At 47.1% G+C, this 19,367-nt stretch overlaps 1 protein-coding gene across 1 annotated transcript in view; it reads left to right on the top strand.

Annotated features, from left to right (window-relative positions):
* LOC128836133 (adenylate cyclase type 10-like) overlaps positions 1-19,367 on the top strand; it is a 76,552-nt gene that overhangs the window by 10,211 nt on the left and 46,974 nt on the right. Inside the window, exons 5-13 of the mRNA XM_054026150.1 lie at positions 3,763-3,968; positions 5,610-5,706; positions 6,737-6,825; positions 7,523-7,714; positions 8,073-8,194; positions 10,167-10,243; positions 10,436-10,625; positions 13,193-13,248; positions 14,726-14,885. Coding sequence (XP_053882125.1) covers positions 3,763-3,968; positions 5,610-5,706; positions 6,737-6,825; positions 7,523-7,714; positions 8,073-8,194; positions 10,167-10,243; positions 10,436-10,625; positions 13,193-13,248; positions 14,726-14,885 — 1,189 coding nt within the window. The remainder of the gene's footprint in view (positions 1-3,762; positions 3,969-5,609; positions 5,707-6,736; positions 6,826-7,522; positions 7,715-8,072; positions 8,195-10,166; positions 10,244-10,435; positions 10,626-13,192; positions 13,249-14,725; positions 14,886-19,367) is intronic.

Here is a 19,367-nt window from a genome sequence, read left to right as displayed (position 1 = left end):
CCCTAACCAGTAAGCAATTCTGCTTCCTGAGTGGACAGTCACATGAGCCCCCACTTCCCTTGCTCCCAAGATATGCCACTGAGAAACACCCTGCCCAAATCTCGTTCAATTTCTAGTGTGCCAGGAGTCTGTAAAAGATGTTAATTGCTCAGTGATCTGATCAGTTGCATCCTTTTCAGCAGCTGCTTGGGAAAAGCCGCTTCTGTGGTAGGGAAAATGTATTTCTGGTCAGAGAGGAGAGTCTTTTGGGGACTGGAATAAAGAGCATTTCACCTCTAAGCTGCTGGTTCAAATTGAGCCTGTGGAAGTGGTGACCAAGACTCGTTCCTATCTGATTGCTTGCTGGCTCATGTGAAATGCATTGCAGGTCTCATTTTAGTTCATAGCAGACATATATCTGTGACACGTAAACCATCTTTACATTCAGAAACAACAGTCTCATCGGAGAAGCCAAGGACTGAATGGGCCTTGGGGATCAAACTACTGAAGTACCTTAGGGAGGCAGTTTGGGGCGGTTGGTCCTAGAGCTGGCCATTCTGTATCTATTATGTGAATAAACAACTACAATTTATTGGTGCCAGTCTGGCACCTTTCATCAGTGCTGACTGTACCTAGTTTATTTTTACAGAGCTATGACTGTCTCTGAATAGCTTCTGACTAGGACTCGTGGACAAAATTCCATCAAAACTGTTTTTCAACGGAAAATTGGGTTTTCTACTAAGCAATTTTTGTTATGAAGAGTGTCTGTTTTCCATGAAAAATTTCAATTTTACATCAAAAAACCCCCAAACAGCTGAAAACTGAAATATTTCGATTTAGAAATCCTGCCACAGTGCCTCATGGGAATTGTATTTTGGTCATCTAATGTCCTCCCTAGCTGGACTACATCTCCCATTGTACACAATGAACAAAGACTCCTCCAATTATTAACCACTTCCCCTCACTAAGAGAGGACATTAAGAAGCATCATGGGTGATGAAGTCAAACTAACAGAGAGTCCTGTGGCACCTTTAAGACTAATGGATGTATTGGACCATAAGCTTTCGTGGGCGAATACCCACTTCGTCAGATCTTGCGTCTGACGAAGTGGGTATTCACCCACGAAAGCTTATGCTCCAACACATCTGTTAGTCTCAAAGGTGCCACAGGACTCTCTGTTGCTTTTTACAGATCCAGACTAACACGGCTACCCCTCTGATACTAGTAGTCGAACTAGAGAGCCCAACCTATAGAGAATAATGGAAGCTTGAGGCATCAGAACTACAACTCCCATAAATAAAGTGGCAGTATTTCCAAATCCATTTTTTTGTTTTGTTTTCAGCCAAAGTATTTCAGCATTTGAATTTCTGCTGAAAATCAACATTTTTAATGGAAAATTTAGATGAAAATTATTTTTTGTTTGTTTGAATTGAAATTGTCAGTGGAAAGAGTACCCCCTTTATTTACCAGCTCTACTTCTGAGTATTTCGCATCCATGGAAAGCAACAGGAAGTTGCTAGCCATTAAGGTTGTGGGAAGTGCCTTCACAGTACCTCTGTTCCTTTTTGTTTGGCAAAGGAATGTAAAGCCACCTAAGTTTGGGATCTTCAGGAACTTGCTCTTTTGCCATTTCCTTATATTAAGCTGGGGAGTTTTAGATTACATCTGGATGTTTTTTCTGTGTGTGTTTTCAAGCAGACATTTACAAGCTCCCTTCACGCAAACTCCCAGCAGCAGCAGACTGAGAGCAAAATCCTTCCGCTTGCTGGCCCCCTGGTTGGACCACACAGACAGAATGTACAGTGATGTCCCAAATGAGAGAGTGCTTTTACTGAGTTCAACTCAAAGTCTTAGTAGATGCTGCACTGAGCAGGTTCAGAAGGGATTATTGAATTGCATATCACTTTATTGCTATCCAGCCAATGTTTCTCAAACTTGTTCATGATGTGGGCACTTGCTACATGCCAAGTACCAAGCTCCAGTTGTTTTTGAGTGATCTGTCTGTGAAGAAAAAAGCATGGGGACAATTATTTTAAATGAGAAGAGTGTAAACATTATGCTCCATATTTGAAATAAATTACTCATTGGCAAAGAGGTGAACTTGGTGGAAACTTATGATCAGGTATAATAATAGGCAATTGTTGATCCACTGGATCATGGTGTATGCGTAAGAGGTCTAGTCAGTGCCTGATGAATCCACCTATGGCTGACAAGCCCAATTCGAGAGTGTGACGGGTTGGATCACAGAAACCCCCTTGGGAGCTGCCACCTGATGTGCCAAGACTACCTCTACCCCTGCTTTCCCTGCCAACTCGGGATCCCAGCACCCTGTCTTGCTGAGCCAGACACTCCTGTCTGCTCCAGCAAAGACCCAGGATCTGAATTACTTGCCCCAAAGCTGCAGGTTTACCTGAAGGCAGCTAACAGAAGTGTTCCTGTCTTTAGCACTCAGATGCCCAACTCCCAATGGGGTCTAAACCCAAATAAATCTGTTTTACCCTGTATAAAGCTTAAGCAGGGTAAACTCATAAATTGTTCGCCCTCTATAACACTGATAGAGAGATATGCACAGTCGTTTCCTCCCCCAGGTATTAATACATACTCTGAGTTAATTCATAAGTAAAAAGTGATTTTATTAAATACAAAAAGTAGGATTTAAGTGGCTCCAAGTAGTAACAGACAGAACAAAGTCACCAAGCAAAATAAAATAAAATGTGCAAATCTATGTCTAATCAAACTGAATACAGATAATCTCACCCTTAGAGATGCTTCAGTAAGTTTTTTCCTCAGACTGGACACTTTCCAGGCCAGGGCACAATTCTTTCCCCTGGTACAGCTCTTGTTTCAGCTCAGGTGGTAGCTAGGGGATTCTTCATGATGGCTCCTCCACTTTGTTCTGTTCCACCCTTTTATATATCTTTTGCATAAGGCGGGAATCCTTTGTCCCTCTATAGGTTCCCACCCCCTCCTTCTCAATGGAAAGACACCAGGTTAAAGATGGATTCCAGTTCAGGTAACATGATCACATATCACTGCAAGACTTCATTGCCCACTTGCCAGCACACATGTATACAGGAAGACTTACAGGTAAAACACAGCCATCTGCAGACAATTGTCCTGGTTAATGGGAATCATCAAGATTCCAAACCACCATTAATGGCCCAAACTTTACATAATTACAATAAGCCCTCAGAGTTATATTTCATATTTCTAGTTTCAGATACAAGAGTGGTACATTTATACAAATAGGATGATCACACTCAGTAGATTATAAGCTTTGTAATGATACCTTACAAGAGACCTTTTGCATGAAGCATATTCCAATTACATTATATTCACTCATTAACATATTTTTATAAAACCATATAGACTGCAACGTCACAGAGAGTAACACAGCTTGTTACAAATCTCATAGATCCAGATATTGTCTGAATGGGAGTCCAAGATTACAGCACACTGCTTTCTTCTTCAGATATAAACAGATTGTTATAATGGAAACTGATTTGTAACCTTATAACAGATGCTACCGTGTGACCCTTATAATTATGTGTGCATTATTATTATTTATTAACTGACATGCTGTTTAATTCATTGGAGAGTGTTGTTCTAGAAATCCTCAGATTCCTGGAATAAATATCACATATTGTCAAGAACTGATCCAAACCTCCCACCCCCCAAAAAATAGGTTGACCTTCAAAATCCGCTTCTAAGATAATTGAGATACATATATTACAAATGGTAAAGTAAAAATGCCCTCCATAACAATCTTGTTTCTCTTGTCAGGGCTATCTGCAGGTCACATCTCCAAAGTTGTTGTTGGAGACAATAAGCACCAATATTTTCTGTTAATTGGCCGAGCAGTGGATGAAGTTCGGTTGGCCCAAAACCTAGCAAAAGCAAGCGAGGTTATTCTATTGCCGAACTGCTGGGAACTCTGTAACAGGAGCATGATAGAAATAGAAACAATTAAAGATCAAAGATCTGTTAAGGTGGGCAATGTGGAGTGTGCAACAATTGTTCATAACCAGTGGCGTGTGTATTGCTTTGTTATCTAGGTTGGGGTGTGTTTATGTGCCCCATTGTCTTCTGCTGGATGCAACCTCACACGTATGCTTGTGTGTATATCTGTTATTGGGCCTGTATCCAATGGACCAGCTGGGCAGAGGGGGCCGAGAGGGATGGTGATGCGAAAGTTGAAAGTGGTGATGAAGTAAGAAGGCATAGTAGAATGTGGACTTAACTTTGGCTTCCTCTTGCCAGGAGTGGCTGGTCGTTAGGGAATAAGGGGGGTAAGCCCCACCAGTGATCTCAGAACTGGGTAGTGTAGCTGTTGTAGTGCAGGGGACAGAGCCACAGAGCCAGAGTATGGGGCTCTTTACCCATGCTCCCTGCAGCCTCCAGCCCCTGCAAGAGTCTCTGCAAGAGAAGGGATGCAAGCGGCAGAGGGAGGAGGTGCAGAGCAGCAAATACCAGAGCTTTCTGAGCAGGGGGCAGGGTTCCGACCTGTGGGGCATCTGAGATTGGTGGTGATGGGTGTCAGGTAGGAGGGGGAAGATTTTGGAGCCTGGGGATGGATTTGCTAGACCTGGAGGGATGTGTGGGGGCATTCTGAGCCTGGGGCTGTCTGGTGGCCAGGGCTCAGAGCTGAGGGTGTGGGCCTGAGCTGTGGAGGTCTGTTAGGAAGAGGGAGGATCTCAGCCTGGGGGAAAGGGTATGTTTGTTGGGCGTGTTTCTCAGCAGGTGGGGAGCTGAGGGAAGAGTTGGGTGGGAAGGTTGATGGAGTTGGTTGAGGGTGTGGGTGAATCAGTGACTGTGGAGGGTTTGGTCGGGGTGTGGTAGGGTACAGCTAGATTGGAATGGGAGATATTAGGGCTAAGAGAGAACAAGAAAGGGGTCACAGAAGGGTAAATACTGTTCTCACTTGCCCTGCCTTTTCCTGTAAAAGGCCCCAAGTACTCATCTTGACAGGATAACACCCAATTCCCTGATCCATCCCCCTCGCCAATCCTGATGTCCCCGCTTTGAACTCTGAAAATACAACCAACCTTCCAGGGAGTGGAAGTGGGAGCATTACTACCTGCAGCCCACCAGTTATTTTGAGCACCCCCCTCTTACACCTTGCATCAGTTCTTGGAGAGCAGCTGTGAGAATGGGGAGGAGAATCAGACCGTGGGCCTATTGTGATTTTAGTTAGTATCTTTTTAGAGGCACTGAGATAGTTCAGTGACAGGTGTCATGAGAAGAAGCTGGGCTTCAGTTCTGCACCTGCATCTGAGTAAGCCCATTGAAATCAGTGGGGCCAATCAGGTGCTTAAAGTTAAGCAGGTATGTAAGCATTTGCAGGATTGGGGGCTTGCACAGATACCCAGCAGGAGAAAGATTGTGGAATTGGAAAGCTTTTCACCGCAACTTTGGAGGTTGCAGAATCTTTTTGTTGCATTCGTTGGGAGTGTCGTCACTTGTTTTGCTCCAGCCAAAAAATCTTTTCTGGTTACTGCTGTGTCCTCCATCCAGTTGACAGGGAGGTTGATGATGGAGGTGACAGTGAAGGATGGGAGTGCGTTTTATTGAATAATTCTGCACTAGGCTTGTGGAAGCTGACAGACGCCTTTAATTCTGTGTGCCTTTAGGCTAGATACATAAAGAACATCTCTGAGATTGAGTTCAATGAGTTCTTCTGGAAATGTACTGAATACCTACAGCACTACCCCATGGGTGAAAGTAACAGTGAGTGCCTCTTCCTTCTTCTGTGTTGACCCCAGGGAAACGGCAGGCTGAGATTCCTTTGTTTTCCATCAGTGTAAATGTGAGAGGGTGAATGGACTGCACATGGGGGCCCCTGCCCTGTACTCCTTTGAGTTCCTGTGTCCTCCTCCATTCCCTGCCACCAAAATCCTGAGGCAGCCAGCTGCATTTCAACTCCTTCTCCCCCCTGCTGGCTTCAACCTGTCTGGACACCAGCAAGAGCTACGCTGACTGTGGAGGAGAAGAGACCCTCTCCCTACTTTCTGTGTCAACTCTATGGAGACCCCTGGCTGGCAAGAAGAGACACTATAGGGAACCCTGCTCAGTGCCTACAGTCTTTCTGGGTGAGCAAGCTTTCAGTGGTGCTGATATAAGCACACAAGGAATTTTCTAATAGAAAATCCCAACTGTGCATAGGCACCGACTCCATGGGTGCTCTGGGGCTGGAGCACCCACGGGAAAAAAATGGTGGGTGCTGAGCACCCACTGGCAGCCCCCCTACCAGAACCTTCCCCTCCCCCCAGTCCCTTCTGCCCACAGTGGGCCCCACCGATCAGCGCCTCTTCCTCCCTCCCAGCGCCTACCACGGATCAGCTGTTTCACTGTGTCAGGAGGCACTGGGGGAGAGGGAGGAGGAGAAAGGGTGCAGTGTGCTTGGGGGAGGGATGGAACTGGGCAGAGAAGGAGTGGGAAGGGGCAGGGAAGAGGCGGGGTGGGGCGGAGCGGGGGTGGGAAGAAGCAGGGCAGAGCTGGGGCTGGAGTGGGGGCGGGGCCTGCAGGGAGCCGGGGGGAACTCCCCCCGGCAGATTAGAAACTCGATGCCTATGGAACTGTGATTTGCATTTTCAAGATTGTAAGTGAAATAGGTTAGACAAGAATCTCCAACCCCATCCAGGCACTGTCCAGTCCCTACTGGTAAAAGTCTGCCCTTGAGCAAAGCCAGGAATAAAACCCTACGGTTTAACCACAAGTCTTCCTTCTGCTATTGAAAGCATTGAATTTCCTCCCCTAGGTATCCTCAGAGCAACCTCCACATTGTCTCCTAATGATGAGCTGGAGAAGTCCCTCCGGAAGTATGTGATGAGAAACATTCTGGAGAAGGTACTGCAGTAACTTCACAGAATTTTATTTTTTGGCTTGGCGGTCTGTGCTTTACACAGCTAGAATTTTTCTGAGGTTCTCCTGATGCTACAGAGGAAAATACAAGAAACCCTGCAGTGGGTAGTTGTGGATCAACTTGTTCACATGGAAAGTTTTTTCCTTCCCCCTCCCTTGGTTTATGACCTGAGGCATGAGGGTTTAGATCCCTTCCAAAACTATTGGGTTTTATTTAAAAAATCCTTACTATTATAACACTGGATGTTGTCATAATTTTTTGAAATCTGCTGAGTTCTTGACCGCAAGCAATGTGTTCCACAGGCTAATTGTAAGGTGTATGAAAAAGTTTTTCCTTTGTTCTCTTTAAAATTTTAAAGTTTATGGGGAGACCTGGGTTGTAGCAAAGTCACATTTACAGGCTCTGCTCAGCTATCTCCCCCTTTATCCCCTTGGTGCCTAGCCTCATTTCCCAGTCCTGTGCTGAAAGGATCATTGTCCTGAGACTGGAGAGTGCTTCCCATTGATGGGGGCCTCCTCCTTCCTATAGCAATAGCTGATCAAACATCTTTGCCCTCGTGGGAGTTAGACCTGTATCTGAGAGCAGAGTCAGCCCAGCTGGAGGAGGGGTATATGAAGTAGTGAATGCTTCCTGCTCACCAGGAGTACGGACCGTTGAGTACATCTGGCTCTTCTCTTTCAGATTGACGACAATCAACCTCTAGAATATTTATCTGAGCTTCGGCCGGTCACAATTGTCTTTGTGAACCTGCAGTTTGACAAAAGCGCCAATACCTTGCATCTGTGCAAGGCTATCCACGATGCCAATGTGAAGATCTCAAACATCATCCACGTCTTCAGCGGCAAAATCAACAAAGTCTTTATGTTTGACAAAGTGGGTCAGAGCTTCAAGGCCATTTCAGTTGGGCAGCTGGAGCTGGCAAACATTCCCCTGAGACTCCGGGACTAGTAGGAGGCAGGAGGGACAGTGGCATTGTCATTAGGGATAGAGAAGGGAGGAGAAGGGCAGGCATCAGGAGGAATGATAAAAAGCTTGGTGCTGAAGAGACTGAGTTTGAGGTGGTGGTGGGGTCTCCCAGAGCATTTTGGGGGTACTGTATGACAGCACTACTCTAACAGGGTGGGTGGGAGAGCTGGAGCACAGTGGAACTGTTTGCCACAGACATTGATACTGATTTGCTCTTTGGAAAAAACCCTCACCCCTCTGGTGTTTTCTTTCCCCTCCCTGGCAGAGCTGCACATTCCTGTGTGTGTTCGGGCTCCCTGGGGATAAGCAGGCTGACGAGAGCACCCACGCCTTGGACAGCGCATTTAAAATCTTCAACTTCTGTTCTGAGATGCTCATGAAAATAAAGTAAGCAGGAAGGTGCAGTTCTCCATGTTGCCTACAGGAGTGCTAATGGGCTTGTTTGTCATCGAAACTCCTTCATCCCAACAGGAGGGCCCCCCTAGTGGGCAGGAGGCAGTGACATGACAGCTGGGAGACAAAATTTGGGATAAGCCCAGTTTCCCTGGGCTCCCCCTCACTCTACATGACCCAGACCTCCTAAGACAGCTATGTGCCACTGGAGCAATAGAACCTCAGCCTCAGAGGTGATACTGGTGGGTGCAGCTGATGGAGCTTTTGTGGTGACGGGCCATGAATCTGGAACCTACTCAGGATGACCGTGAACCTCAGCATCATTCAGAGCAAAATGCAAAGCAAACCACCTTCACTGACCTATCCCACAACAACCCAAGAAACTCCAATCCACAAGTCCAGTCCCTGCAGAAAAGAGAGAGTAAAAGACTAACGATGCCAGCTGTGCAGGATTCTCAGCTCCATTTGCGTGAGAATGACAAATTCTTTGATCTCTAAAGGCATTTTTCCCCTTGAGAGCATTGGTAACAGGACAAAGAGCATGAGCCAAACCCCTATTGACTGTCACCCCCCACTGGCCTCTGAAGGACCCATCAAGTCCTTCTTGACTGCAGTCGGTGGAGGAGCTCCCTGCTGAAGGGGACCCCGAGGCCTGTCAGCCAGCAGGACTCCAGCAGTGCTTGGAGAGAGCCCTTCACCCTCTGCTATCTTCCAGCATGCTCTGGTCCGGTTGCTGAATTTTTGAGGCCTGTGGCTTGGCACGCAGGCACTGCTGACTTCATCGAGGCTTCAAATAAAACTCCTGCATGTTTGTGGGACCAGAGCCTTTGTCCCCTTTTGTGTCTATAAATGTCAAAACCAATCCAAACTCCACTCCCTTTTTACACCACTGGCACTAACCTTGTTAAGTTTTTGTGTAACCTGACTCCCTTTTTCTGCTGGGACGTTCCTCCAGCTCCTGACTCTCCAGCAAGGAGAATTCAGACTGGCACTCTCAGAGGGCAGCATTTATATTCAGCCGGGAATAGTGCATGATAGCCAGTAAGGGGTGTGTGTGTCTTGTGCTTTGCCCAGTTGCCACTCCTTTTAAGGGGCATGCAAACCATGAAGAGCCAGGGAAATTCAACCAGTCACACGTGAGAGAATTAAATTCCAGGTGTGAGTACGCTGGGAGATCAGTGTCCAGGGACAATTACAGTTAAGCAGTTTTTTGCTGTGTGCACCCATTATAAATACGGGAGGCATACGCATACCATAGCAGTGGGTGTGGTATAACAGACTGGACAGCTGGATGATGCAAGGTGGGAGGGCTGAAACTCTACACCCATCTCACCACTCCCCCACCCATGGAAGCATTTTAAGCATGCAGGATTTCTACTGTGGGCAGATAAATGTGTTCAGAAAATGCGAATACTTCCCTGAACTTTCAGCCAGGGCTTCACCTCCAGTTCCACACCAGGAAATGAGGTTCAGTTGTGGCTTTGCATTACAGGGAGAACAGGGACTCACCACCCCTGGGGAGGTCAAAGAGACATTGTGCCTGTGGAGTTGCCTAAGGAATGCGGCCTCTGTGACACACTTGCAAAGGATGGACATGGGCTCCCTTTGGCCTGGAGTCAGCTCTGCTAGCTGGGGTGGAGAGCAGGTGAGGCTGTGGCCCATCTCTCTGGGGAGGCTAGTTCCAACAGCAATGCCAGCTCATGGCATTCTGCACTCCGGGAAGCACAAGAACTGTCATTACATGGGGACGTGCGTGAGGGAAGCTCCTTGCCCTCTTCCCCATCCCTTTCGCACACACACAGAGCTGCACACAGGCTGTTGGGAGACCTAGTTGGCTGATGTGGGGATAGTCAATACAAATTAGCACTACAGGAGTGGGGGTGGGGAGAGGGTGCATGAGCAGATGTGGCAAGAGGGACTGGACATTTGGGATTGCTGACTCCATGTTGCTCTCATTGCTTGCTAGGCTAGTTTCCATCGTGGTTACCAGCGGGCCAGTGTTCTGCGGAGTAGTTGGCCATCATGTAAGGCACGAATACACAGGTACAGTCTGTTTCTCTGGTCCTGTGCATGTTTGGTATCCCCTGGGTACCCACAGAGTGTGTGTGTAGGCTGCGTATTTTTGCTGGTGGAGGGGTATGTATGCATGGATACATATGGAGCTGTTCACAGGAGGATGAGTGGGAGCTCAGTTAACTTTTCAGTGCCCATTTTCTTGCTCTGTCCACCACACAGTCATTGGCCAGAAGGTGAATCTCGCTGCCCGGATGATGATGTATTATCCGGGGTTAGTGTCCTGTGATGCAGTGACCTATGCCAACTCCAGGCTGCCTCATTACTTCTTTGAAGAGCTCCCCCGGACTGAGATGAAAGGAGTTGTGAATCCCGGCGTGGTCTATCATTATCTTGGCATCAGTGAGAAACCGTAAGTGTCCCCTGTGACGTCATGCTCAGAACCCTCAGAACCATGAGCCACGGTTACCACGCTGCCTTAGCAAGAGCAAGAGCTTTGGTGCTGCTAAGCTGTGTGGCAGGTCCCTGACACACCAGTCTGTCTGCTTTGCCAGCAAACTCCTCAAGACTCTGCCAGTCTAAATGTGGGCTTGCCAGTAACAATCAGTGAGTCCCAGCTGCCAAGTTCCCCAGAAACGTCTCCCTGCAGCATCCAGTCCCTCTCACTTTACACTCACTGCCTCCAAAGAGACAGAGCACACACCAGCCTGTTAGGTTAGCTGAAGCCTCACACTTCACTTTAATACACAGCACTGAGATGGTTTTGTAATAAAATAAGACAAAGGTTATTCACAAAGCCCTTCGGTTTAAGTGATGCTAAGCAAGGGGAAAAGAAACAGGCAAGGCCACAAACAAAACAAAACAAAACAAAACACACTTTCTAATGACGAAAATTGAATCTTAGCAAGTTGCAATCTTTGCCTAAGCAGTTTCTCACTTACATCATGTTTCCAGCAGCTCTTGCCTTTCAGGCCAAGAGAATCCAGCTTTCATAGGCTCAAAAGGTGCTGTACTCTCCCTGCAGTGATAGAGAACTAAAAGGTCTTTTTGTTCCCCTTATATTACTCAAAGTCCAGAGTCTTTTCCCCCATTTGTTTAGCTTGGTGTCTTTGTTTTCTTTATATGTAAATATACTTCCATTGTCCTCTGCTGGTAGCCTAGCTGGTCAGACAGGTAAATACACATGCCTTTGCCTAGGGCAGGCTGGATTTTATGCTCTACTTCTCAAACACTTTTCATGAATATATTTCCAGCACACATCTATAACTCTTTGTACCCAACCTGTACATAGATCACACAATGATTTTTGGGACCAGCATGGCACCAGTTTACATACGATATCTTTCATGACACCTTTGAGATATATATCATGACAACAATGTGTTGGGGCAATGAGTGTGTCAGACCTGATGTGAGTTACAGTAGGGGGGCCCTCTGCTAGTTGGCACTGAGGGGCTCCAAGAGTCACACCCCCATTTTACAATGGTGGAGGGGGAGGGGTGATGAAAGGGCAAATTTCCTTTGATCAGCACAAAGGGGGTGTGTGCTGTCCTGTCTGTTCAAAGCCACAATGTGCATCAACCTTGCCTGAATCCAGAGCATCATCTCACAGCTGGCCTAGGGAATTTCATCTCCAAAGTCCTGTACTTCCCCACACAAGATCAACTCAAGGCAACTTAGTCAAGGAGACAAACAGCTGCTTGGACAGCAAATAGCTCAGTGTAAAAATACCTTCAACCAGCATATCTTTAATCAATCCTCATGTTTGAGAGAATGGGTAACTATAGTGTCTCATTTGCATCTCTCTCCCACTTCCACATCAGCTCCAGCTACTAGGAGACTGGGAACTGCACCATGGAAATGTAGAAGCATTCAATGTTTCTCCATACACCTAGACAGCCCTCTAGACTCAGTCCAAATGACTTTCAGTTCAGATTAAGGGGCACAACAAACTAAGAAAGAACAAAAGTAAAGTCTCCATGAGGGAGCAGTTTGGGTCCCTTCTTTGGAACATGCTGCATCAGCTGTGCTGTTAGAAATTTAAAGGTGCAGTACAATCCCTCCCCCCCCCCAAATTCATAGCAATTGTGGTGTAGCTAGCTAGTATTGAGTTCAGAGACCAAGTCTGCATGTGTTCTGTTTTTTAATATATCCTGATACCTCCTTTCATCAACAATTGTTTATACGATATCTGCCTTGCTCTCATTGTCCAAATCCAAGGCTCCATTCCTACAAGTTCTTCTATGTGGAGGGAGCCCCATTAAAGTCAATGGGAGTCTGTATGTGGGGAGCAATTTGCAGGAGTTGGGCCATTGTTAATGTATAGCTTGCTAAAGAGAGATTTTAAAAAGCAGCGCAGGAGCTCATCGATTTCATTCACCTTCTTACTTATTAATGGCTTTACTTTCTTTTTCCCATGACATGTTTATAGAAACTCTTATTCCCCTTACAGCCTTTGCCTAGTATTAACTCATTCTGCTTTTTTTGCTTTCCTTATCTTTTCCTCTGCAAGCTTTATTGAATCTGTCTATTCCTATGTGTCTCTCATCTCTCACCCATTTGCAATACAGAATTGTTTGGTACCTTCAGATCCTTGAGCAGCTTCAGGAAGCCAGGCGAATAGGCATTGCATTGCGTTGTTCTTTACTAGAGAAATCATAGACTGCTGTGCCTCATTTCCTTCTTAGCTCTCCAATTCTCACCGATGGATATTAATACACCCTCCCATTACACCAGGCACATTAGACTCCTTACTTATTGATGTTCCTTTAGCGCTCTTCTGAAGGGAAACCCCATGACACTACTTCACTCCAGCTCAACTTGAGCGTCTGGGGGCAGGAGGCTAAGAATAATGAAACCGTTCTTGGAAGCAGTGCTTGGATTCAGGGAGAGTGGGCAGCCTAGCTGCGCCCCCACTCAGTCTGACCAGGAGTATTTTCGCTCTTTAACTGCAGCTTTCCTTTCTCTTCCTCCTTGCAGAATGATTGGCCAAGCGCAGCTCACCAAGGAGAGGTCTGAGTCTTACCACTTACTGGGTAGGTGGACAGAGCTTTTTGGAACTCCAGTTGGTTTGTCATTCGGAACCTGTGGAGCAGTTGTTGCTGCTGGGAAGAGGATGCCCAAGGAAGAGATGGATGTGGGGGGAAATGTCTGAGGGGGACCCACTACTTGAGGATATTAAGTGACTGACCATTGGGATCATTCAGAAATGTAAAGCTCTGAGATGTGCTCAGGATGCTCTTAAAGATACAGGGCCTTTACACTGACATTGTGGTGCCTGATCCTGCAGGTCTTATATGGTGCTATGGACCGCAGGATCTATCCATGGTCAGACAAAAGTATGGAATACATGTTTGCAGTGTTGTTGTAGCCATATTGCTCCCAGGATAGGAGAGAGACAAGGTGGGTGAGAGAATAGCTTTTATTGGACTAGTTCCTGTTGGTGGAAGAAACAAACTTTCCAGCAGAGGTGTTAACTGCCCACTTCATTTTAAGTGGTCTCAGGCAACATGTGTGATCTCCTTATGCTTAACCATCTGTGTGTAGCTGTGACACTCTGGTTACCTTCCCCAGACCTGACGAGTAGCTCTGTGAGACTTGAAAGCTTGTCTCTTCCACTAGCCAAAGTTGATCCAATAAAGATATTCCTCATACTCACCACCTTGTCTCGAAGGAATACATGCACATTCTTACCCCTCATATTCACTCCCTTTGTGTCTTTGATTAGCATCTTTTCACTTTACTGACAAATGGGGTTGAAACAAAATGCTAGATTCCAGCACCCCAATACCTCCAATGGGGGGGAGGGATAGCTCAGTGGTTTGAGCATTGGCTTGTTAAACCCAGGGTTGTGAGCTCAATCCTTGAGGGGGCCATTTAGGGATCTGGGGAAAAAACAACCAAAAAAACAAAACAAAAAAACCCTACCTGTCAGGGACAGTACTTTGTCCTGCTAGTGAAGGCAGGGGACTGGACTTGATGACCTTCAAGGTCCCTTCCATTTCTATGAGATAAATACCAGGTGAGCCCCACCGCATCTCTAAATTTTAATCCTGTTGCCCTGTAGGAGCTGATGAATCTCCTGGTTGGCAGGCTGGTAAGAAGAGATGTAAATTATACTTCCCTGTTCCAGCTCCAGTGAATGTAGCTCAGGGTCTGTAAAGGAGACTGGATACAAATCTGAAGAGTGACACCGGGTATTGAAATGAACAAGTGGTTGTGTGACGATAGGAATAATGTGGTCACACTTCTTTGTGTGTGTGGTGGGGAGGGTAGCAGCGGTGTGCTGGAATCTGGACAGTCGGGTTTGGGAATATGCTAGAGAGGGGAGCTGCAATTATCAAAATGAGTGGGGAGAAAGGGATAGATAAGGATGGCAGCAGAGGTGGAAATGAACCAGTGACTTATGTATGCATTTCCGATATGGGTGGAGACATGCTGCCACTGCTAAGCAAAGAGGGAAAGGGACGTGCATTGGTCTTTGCTTTCTTAAAGTCACTCCATGTTTCTTAGGTCGGGAAAAAGAGCTTGAAATCTATGACACTTTATTGAAAGGATTTGTGAGGTCTACAGAAGGCCGCGTCATAATGTATGAAGGCCTTATGGGCTATGGAAAGAGACAGTTACTTGCTGAAATTGCCTACTTAGGCCAGGAGGCTGGCCACAAGGAAGTGTCTTTAACTTCACTTTGATACACCTGACCCCCTGTGCCCCACACACCTCTGCCCTTGCATCGTGATCCTGAGCTGCAACATTCCTACAGAGATTGCAATAATGCCAAATGGTATGGAGGCTTTGTGAGGCTGGCACAGATTGAGATGGCCAAATGCCTGTCTAATTGGCTGAAAGCTGACCTCTACTGGCTTAAATGAGCCCTGCATGGGGGACAGGAGCTTTTAGTAACTTCCTCCTTTGGTACAACTATTATTTCACATACAGAAATAGCCAGCACAGTCACAGGGGCGATGAAACAACCAGTGGTCCAATCGTACCTATCAATGCCAGCCTGCTGCTCTGATTCTTCATTTAATATGGTTGGATGGGTCCTTTCGTGATTCAAAGGATTAACCTCACCTGCTCTTTGATTAACTGTGGCTTCTTGTCCAGTTGATTTGTTGAACTATCCACCTCCCATGAATCAGGAGGAATAGCCGTCCATCTGTTTTCTGGCAATATGGGAAGTGTGATTTCTGGGAACCTCAAAACTAGCAGGGCATGAAAACGCATCAAAAAGAGATGGCTCTCCCATCCATCCTATGAGAGATTCCTTGACCCAGATCAAGTCAGATTCATGTTTCAGTGCTATTCGACTGAGATGCTAAAGAGGAAACATGTCTAGCAAGACAGTGTATATGGGAGAGCTGCTAAAAAATAAATTGGGGGCATTTTGCAAATTTGTTTTATTAAGTCTCCCCTCATTTTTCCCCCCTTTAATTTGAAAATTCAAAATTTGAAATATTTTGATCAGCTCAATACTTGGTTGAAAGCTGGGGAAAGATTTCCATAAAAATTGTCAATATTAACAAAAAAAAGTCCTTTTTACCTTTCAAATTTCAACATTAAAAATGTTGAAATTTCAAAATTCAAAAGGTTTTGTTCAGCTTTTCGTGGGCTAATGCAACTTTTGAACTGTGGATGAAAGCTCATACATGTGCTGGGTTTTTTTCCCCAAGAGAAATGGACAAACTTTAAAAATGTCATTAGTGAAGGGCTGGGAGATGGTCCATCACTAAGAAAAGGCATTTTTGGATGCATGCGATATGGCAATGAGAGCAGCTCTAATGGGATGGATGTTCACGGGTATGTCTGGTTGCATGTCTTTCAATGCCGGATGACTTTAGAGTCCATGGGAATGCATGGAACTGAACTGAAAGCAGCCAGGTGCTTTTGACAAGGGTGTGTTCTCCAGAAGACAATAAACTGACTGATCAGTCTGGACTCTGACAGTAACCCAAAGGGGTGTGGTTAGAAAAGGTGGTTGGAGATCATTCCAAAGCTGTTAATCTTTTGTGTCCCACAAACAAAAGCGAAAAATGGAGAGGCTGAGCTCTGGGGTTAGGTTGCTTTGTACCAGCCATGGAGGAAACAGAGACCAGGAGACATTGCTCAAATCCTTTGCTGATCCTCAGCATTTATCCATAAAGAAAATCAGGTGCTGAAATGTCTTGTAGTTGACTTGGAGGTTGATCAGAAAGTGCTGAAGAACCCTGGTTCCATTATTTCTCCTTCATTTGGAAGCTTTTTCTATGTGTCTAGATGTCCATGTGGTAAGTGGTAGGTTTGTGTTTCTGTAATTCTTTCTCAGGGTATGTCTACACTACGAAATTAGTTCGAATTTATAGAAGCCGGTTTTATTGAAATTAGTTGTATACAGCCGATTGTGTATGTCCACACAATAAAATGCTCTAGGTGCTCTAGTCGGCAGACCGCGTCCACAGTACGAGGCTAGCGTCGACTTCCGGAGCATTGCACTATGGGTAGCTATCCCACAGTTCCCGCAGTCTCCGCCGCCCCTTGGAATTCTGGGTTGAGATCCCAATGCCCGGATGATGCAAAACAGTGTCGCGGGCGGTTCTGGGTACATGTCGTCAGGCCCCTCCCTCCCCCGTCACAGCAACGGCAGACAATAGATTCGCGCCTTTTTATCTGGGTTACCTGGGTTACCTGTGCAGACAACATGGAGCCCGCTCAGCACAGCTGAGCTCACCGTCACCATATGTCCTCTTGGTGCCGGCAGACGTGGGACTGCATTGCTACACAGCAGCAGCCCCTTGCCTTTTGGCAGATGATGGTATATTATGATTGGTACCCATCATCATCGTACTGGTATGGCTGTCACTCATGCTGCAGCGTCGGCTGCCACCTTAAGATGTAAAAAATAGATTTGTTCTGTGTTCATTTGCTTCCCCTTCCTCCGTGAAATCAACGGCCTGCTAAGCCCAGGGTTTCCAGTTTAATCTTTGGGGGGACCATTCTGTGTGACAGTTGTTTGTGTTTCTCCCTGTTCCTGTACCTGTACGCCATGTCGTCACTCGGCCCTCCCTCCCTCCCTCCTTCTCCTGGTCCATCAGATACTACTTTCGCGCCTTTTTTCTGACCAGGCGCCATAGCTAGCACTGGGATCATGGAGCCCGCTCAGATCACCGCGGCAATTATGAGCACTATGAACACCACGCGCATTGTCCTGGAGTATATGCAGAGCCAGAACATGCCAAGGCGAAACCCGGACCAGGCGAGGAGGCGATTGCAGCACGGCGACGAGAGTGATGAGGAAATTGACATGGCCATAGACCTCTCACAAGGCACAGGCCCCAGCAATGTGGAAATCATGGTGTCACTGGGGCAGGTTGATACCGTGGAACGCCGATTCTGGGCCCGGGAAACAAGCACAGACTGGTGGGACCGCATCGTGCTGCAGGTATGGGATGATTCCCAGTGGCTGCGAAACTTTCGCATGCGTAAGGGCACTTTCCTGGAACTTTGTGACTTGCTTTCCCCTGCCCTGAAATGCCAGGATACCAAGATGAGAGCAGCCCTCACAGTTGAGAAGCGAGTGGCGATAGCCCTGTGGAAGCTTGCAACGCCAGACAGCTACTGGTCAGTCGGGAATCAATTTGGAGTGGGCAAATCTACTGTGGGGGCTGCTGTGATCCAATTTGCCAGGGCAATGAAAGACCTGGTGATAGCAAGGGTAGTGACTCTGGGCAACGTGCAGTCAATAGTGGATGGTTTTGCTGAAATGGGATTCCCAAACTGTGGCGGGGCCATAGACGGAACCCATATCCCTATCTTGTCACCGGAGCACCAAGCCACTGACTACGTAAACCGCAAGGGGTACTTTTCAATGCTGCTGCAAGCCCTGGTGGATCACAAGGGACGTTTCACCAACATCAACGTGGGATGGCCGGGAAAGGTACATGATGCTCGCGTCTTCAGGAACTCTGCTCTGTTTCGAAAGCTGGAGGAAGGGACTTTCTTCCCGGACCAGAAAGTGACCATTGGGGATGTTGAAATGCCTATCGTGATCCTTGGGGACCCAGCCTACCCCTTAATGCCATGGCTCATGAAGCCATACACAGGCAGCCTGGACAGTAGTCAGGACCTGTTCAACTACAGGCTGAGCAAGTGCCGAATGGTGGTGGAATGTGCATTTGGACGTTTAAAAGCGCGCTGGCGCAGCTTACTGACTCGCTCAGACCTCAGCGAAAAGAATATCCCCATTGTTATTGCTGCTTGCTGTGCGCTCCACAATATCTGTGAGAGTAAGGGGGAGACCTTTATGGCGGGGTGGGAGGTTGAGGCAACTCGCCTGGCCGCTGATTACGCGCAGCCAGACACCAGGGCGGTTAGAGGAGCACAGCAGGGCGCGGTGCGCATCAGAGAAGCTTTGAAAACGAGTTTTGTGACTGGCCAGGCTACTGTGTGAAACTTCTGTTTGTTTCTCCTTGATGAACCCTCCAACCCCCCCCCCCCGACCCGGTTCACTCTACTTCCCTGTAAACCAACCACCCCACCTCACCCTCCCCTCCCCTCCCGCTTGCAGAGGCAATAAAGTCATTGTTTTTTCACATTCATTCATTCTTTATTAGTTCCTTACAGAGGTAGGGGGATAATTGCCAAGGTAGCTGGGATGGGTGGGGGAGGAGGGATGGAAAAGGACACACTGCATTTTAAAACTTTAACTCTTATTGAAGCCCAGCCTTCTGATGCTTGGGCGATCATCTGGGGTGGAGTGACTGGGTGGACGGAGGCCCCCCCACCGTGTTCTTGGGCGTCTGGGTGAGGAGGCTATGGAACTTGGGGAGGAGGGCTGTTGGTTACACAGGGGCTGTAGCGGCGGTCTCTGCTCCTGCTGCCTTTCCTGCAACTCAACCATACGCTCGAGCATATCACTTTGATGCTCCAGCAGACGGAGCATTGCCTCTTGCCGTCTGTCTGCAAGCTGACGCCACCTATCGTCTTCAGCCCGCCACCTCTCCTCTCGTTCATGTTGGGCTTTTCTCATCTCCGACATTGACTGCCTCCACGCATTCTGCTGTGCTCTATCAGCCTGGGCGAACATCTGCAGCTCCGTGAACATCTCGTCCCTCGTCTTACGTTTTCTCTTTCTAATGTTCACAAGCCTCTGCGAAGGAGAAACATTTGCAGCTGGTGG

The sequence above is a fragment of the Malaclemys terrapin genome, chromosome 4, assembly GCF_027887155.1.
Source record: "Malaclemys terrapin pileata isolate rMalTer1 chromosome 4, rMalTer1.hap1, whole genome shotgun sequence".
Classification (NCBI taxonomy): Eukaryota; Metazoa; Chordata; order Testudines; family Emydidae; genus Malaclemys; species Malaclemys terrapin.
This window is presented reverse-complemented; position numbering and strand designations above follow the sequence as displayed.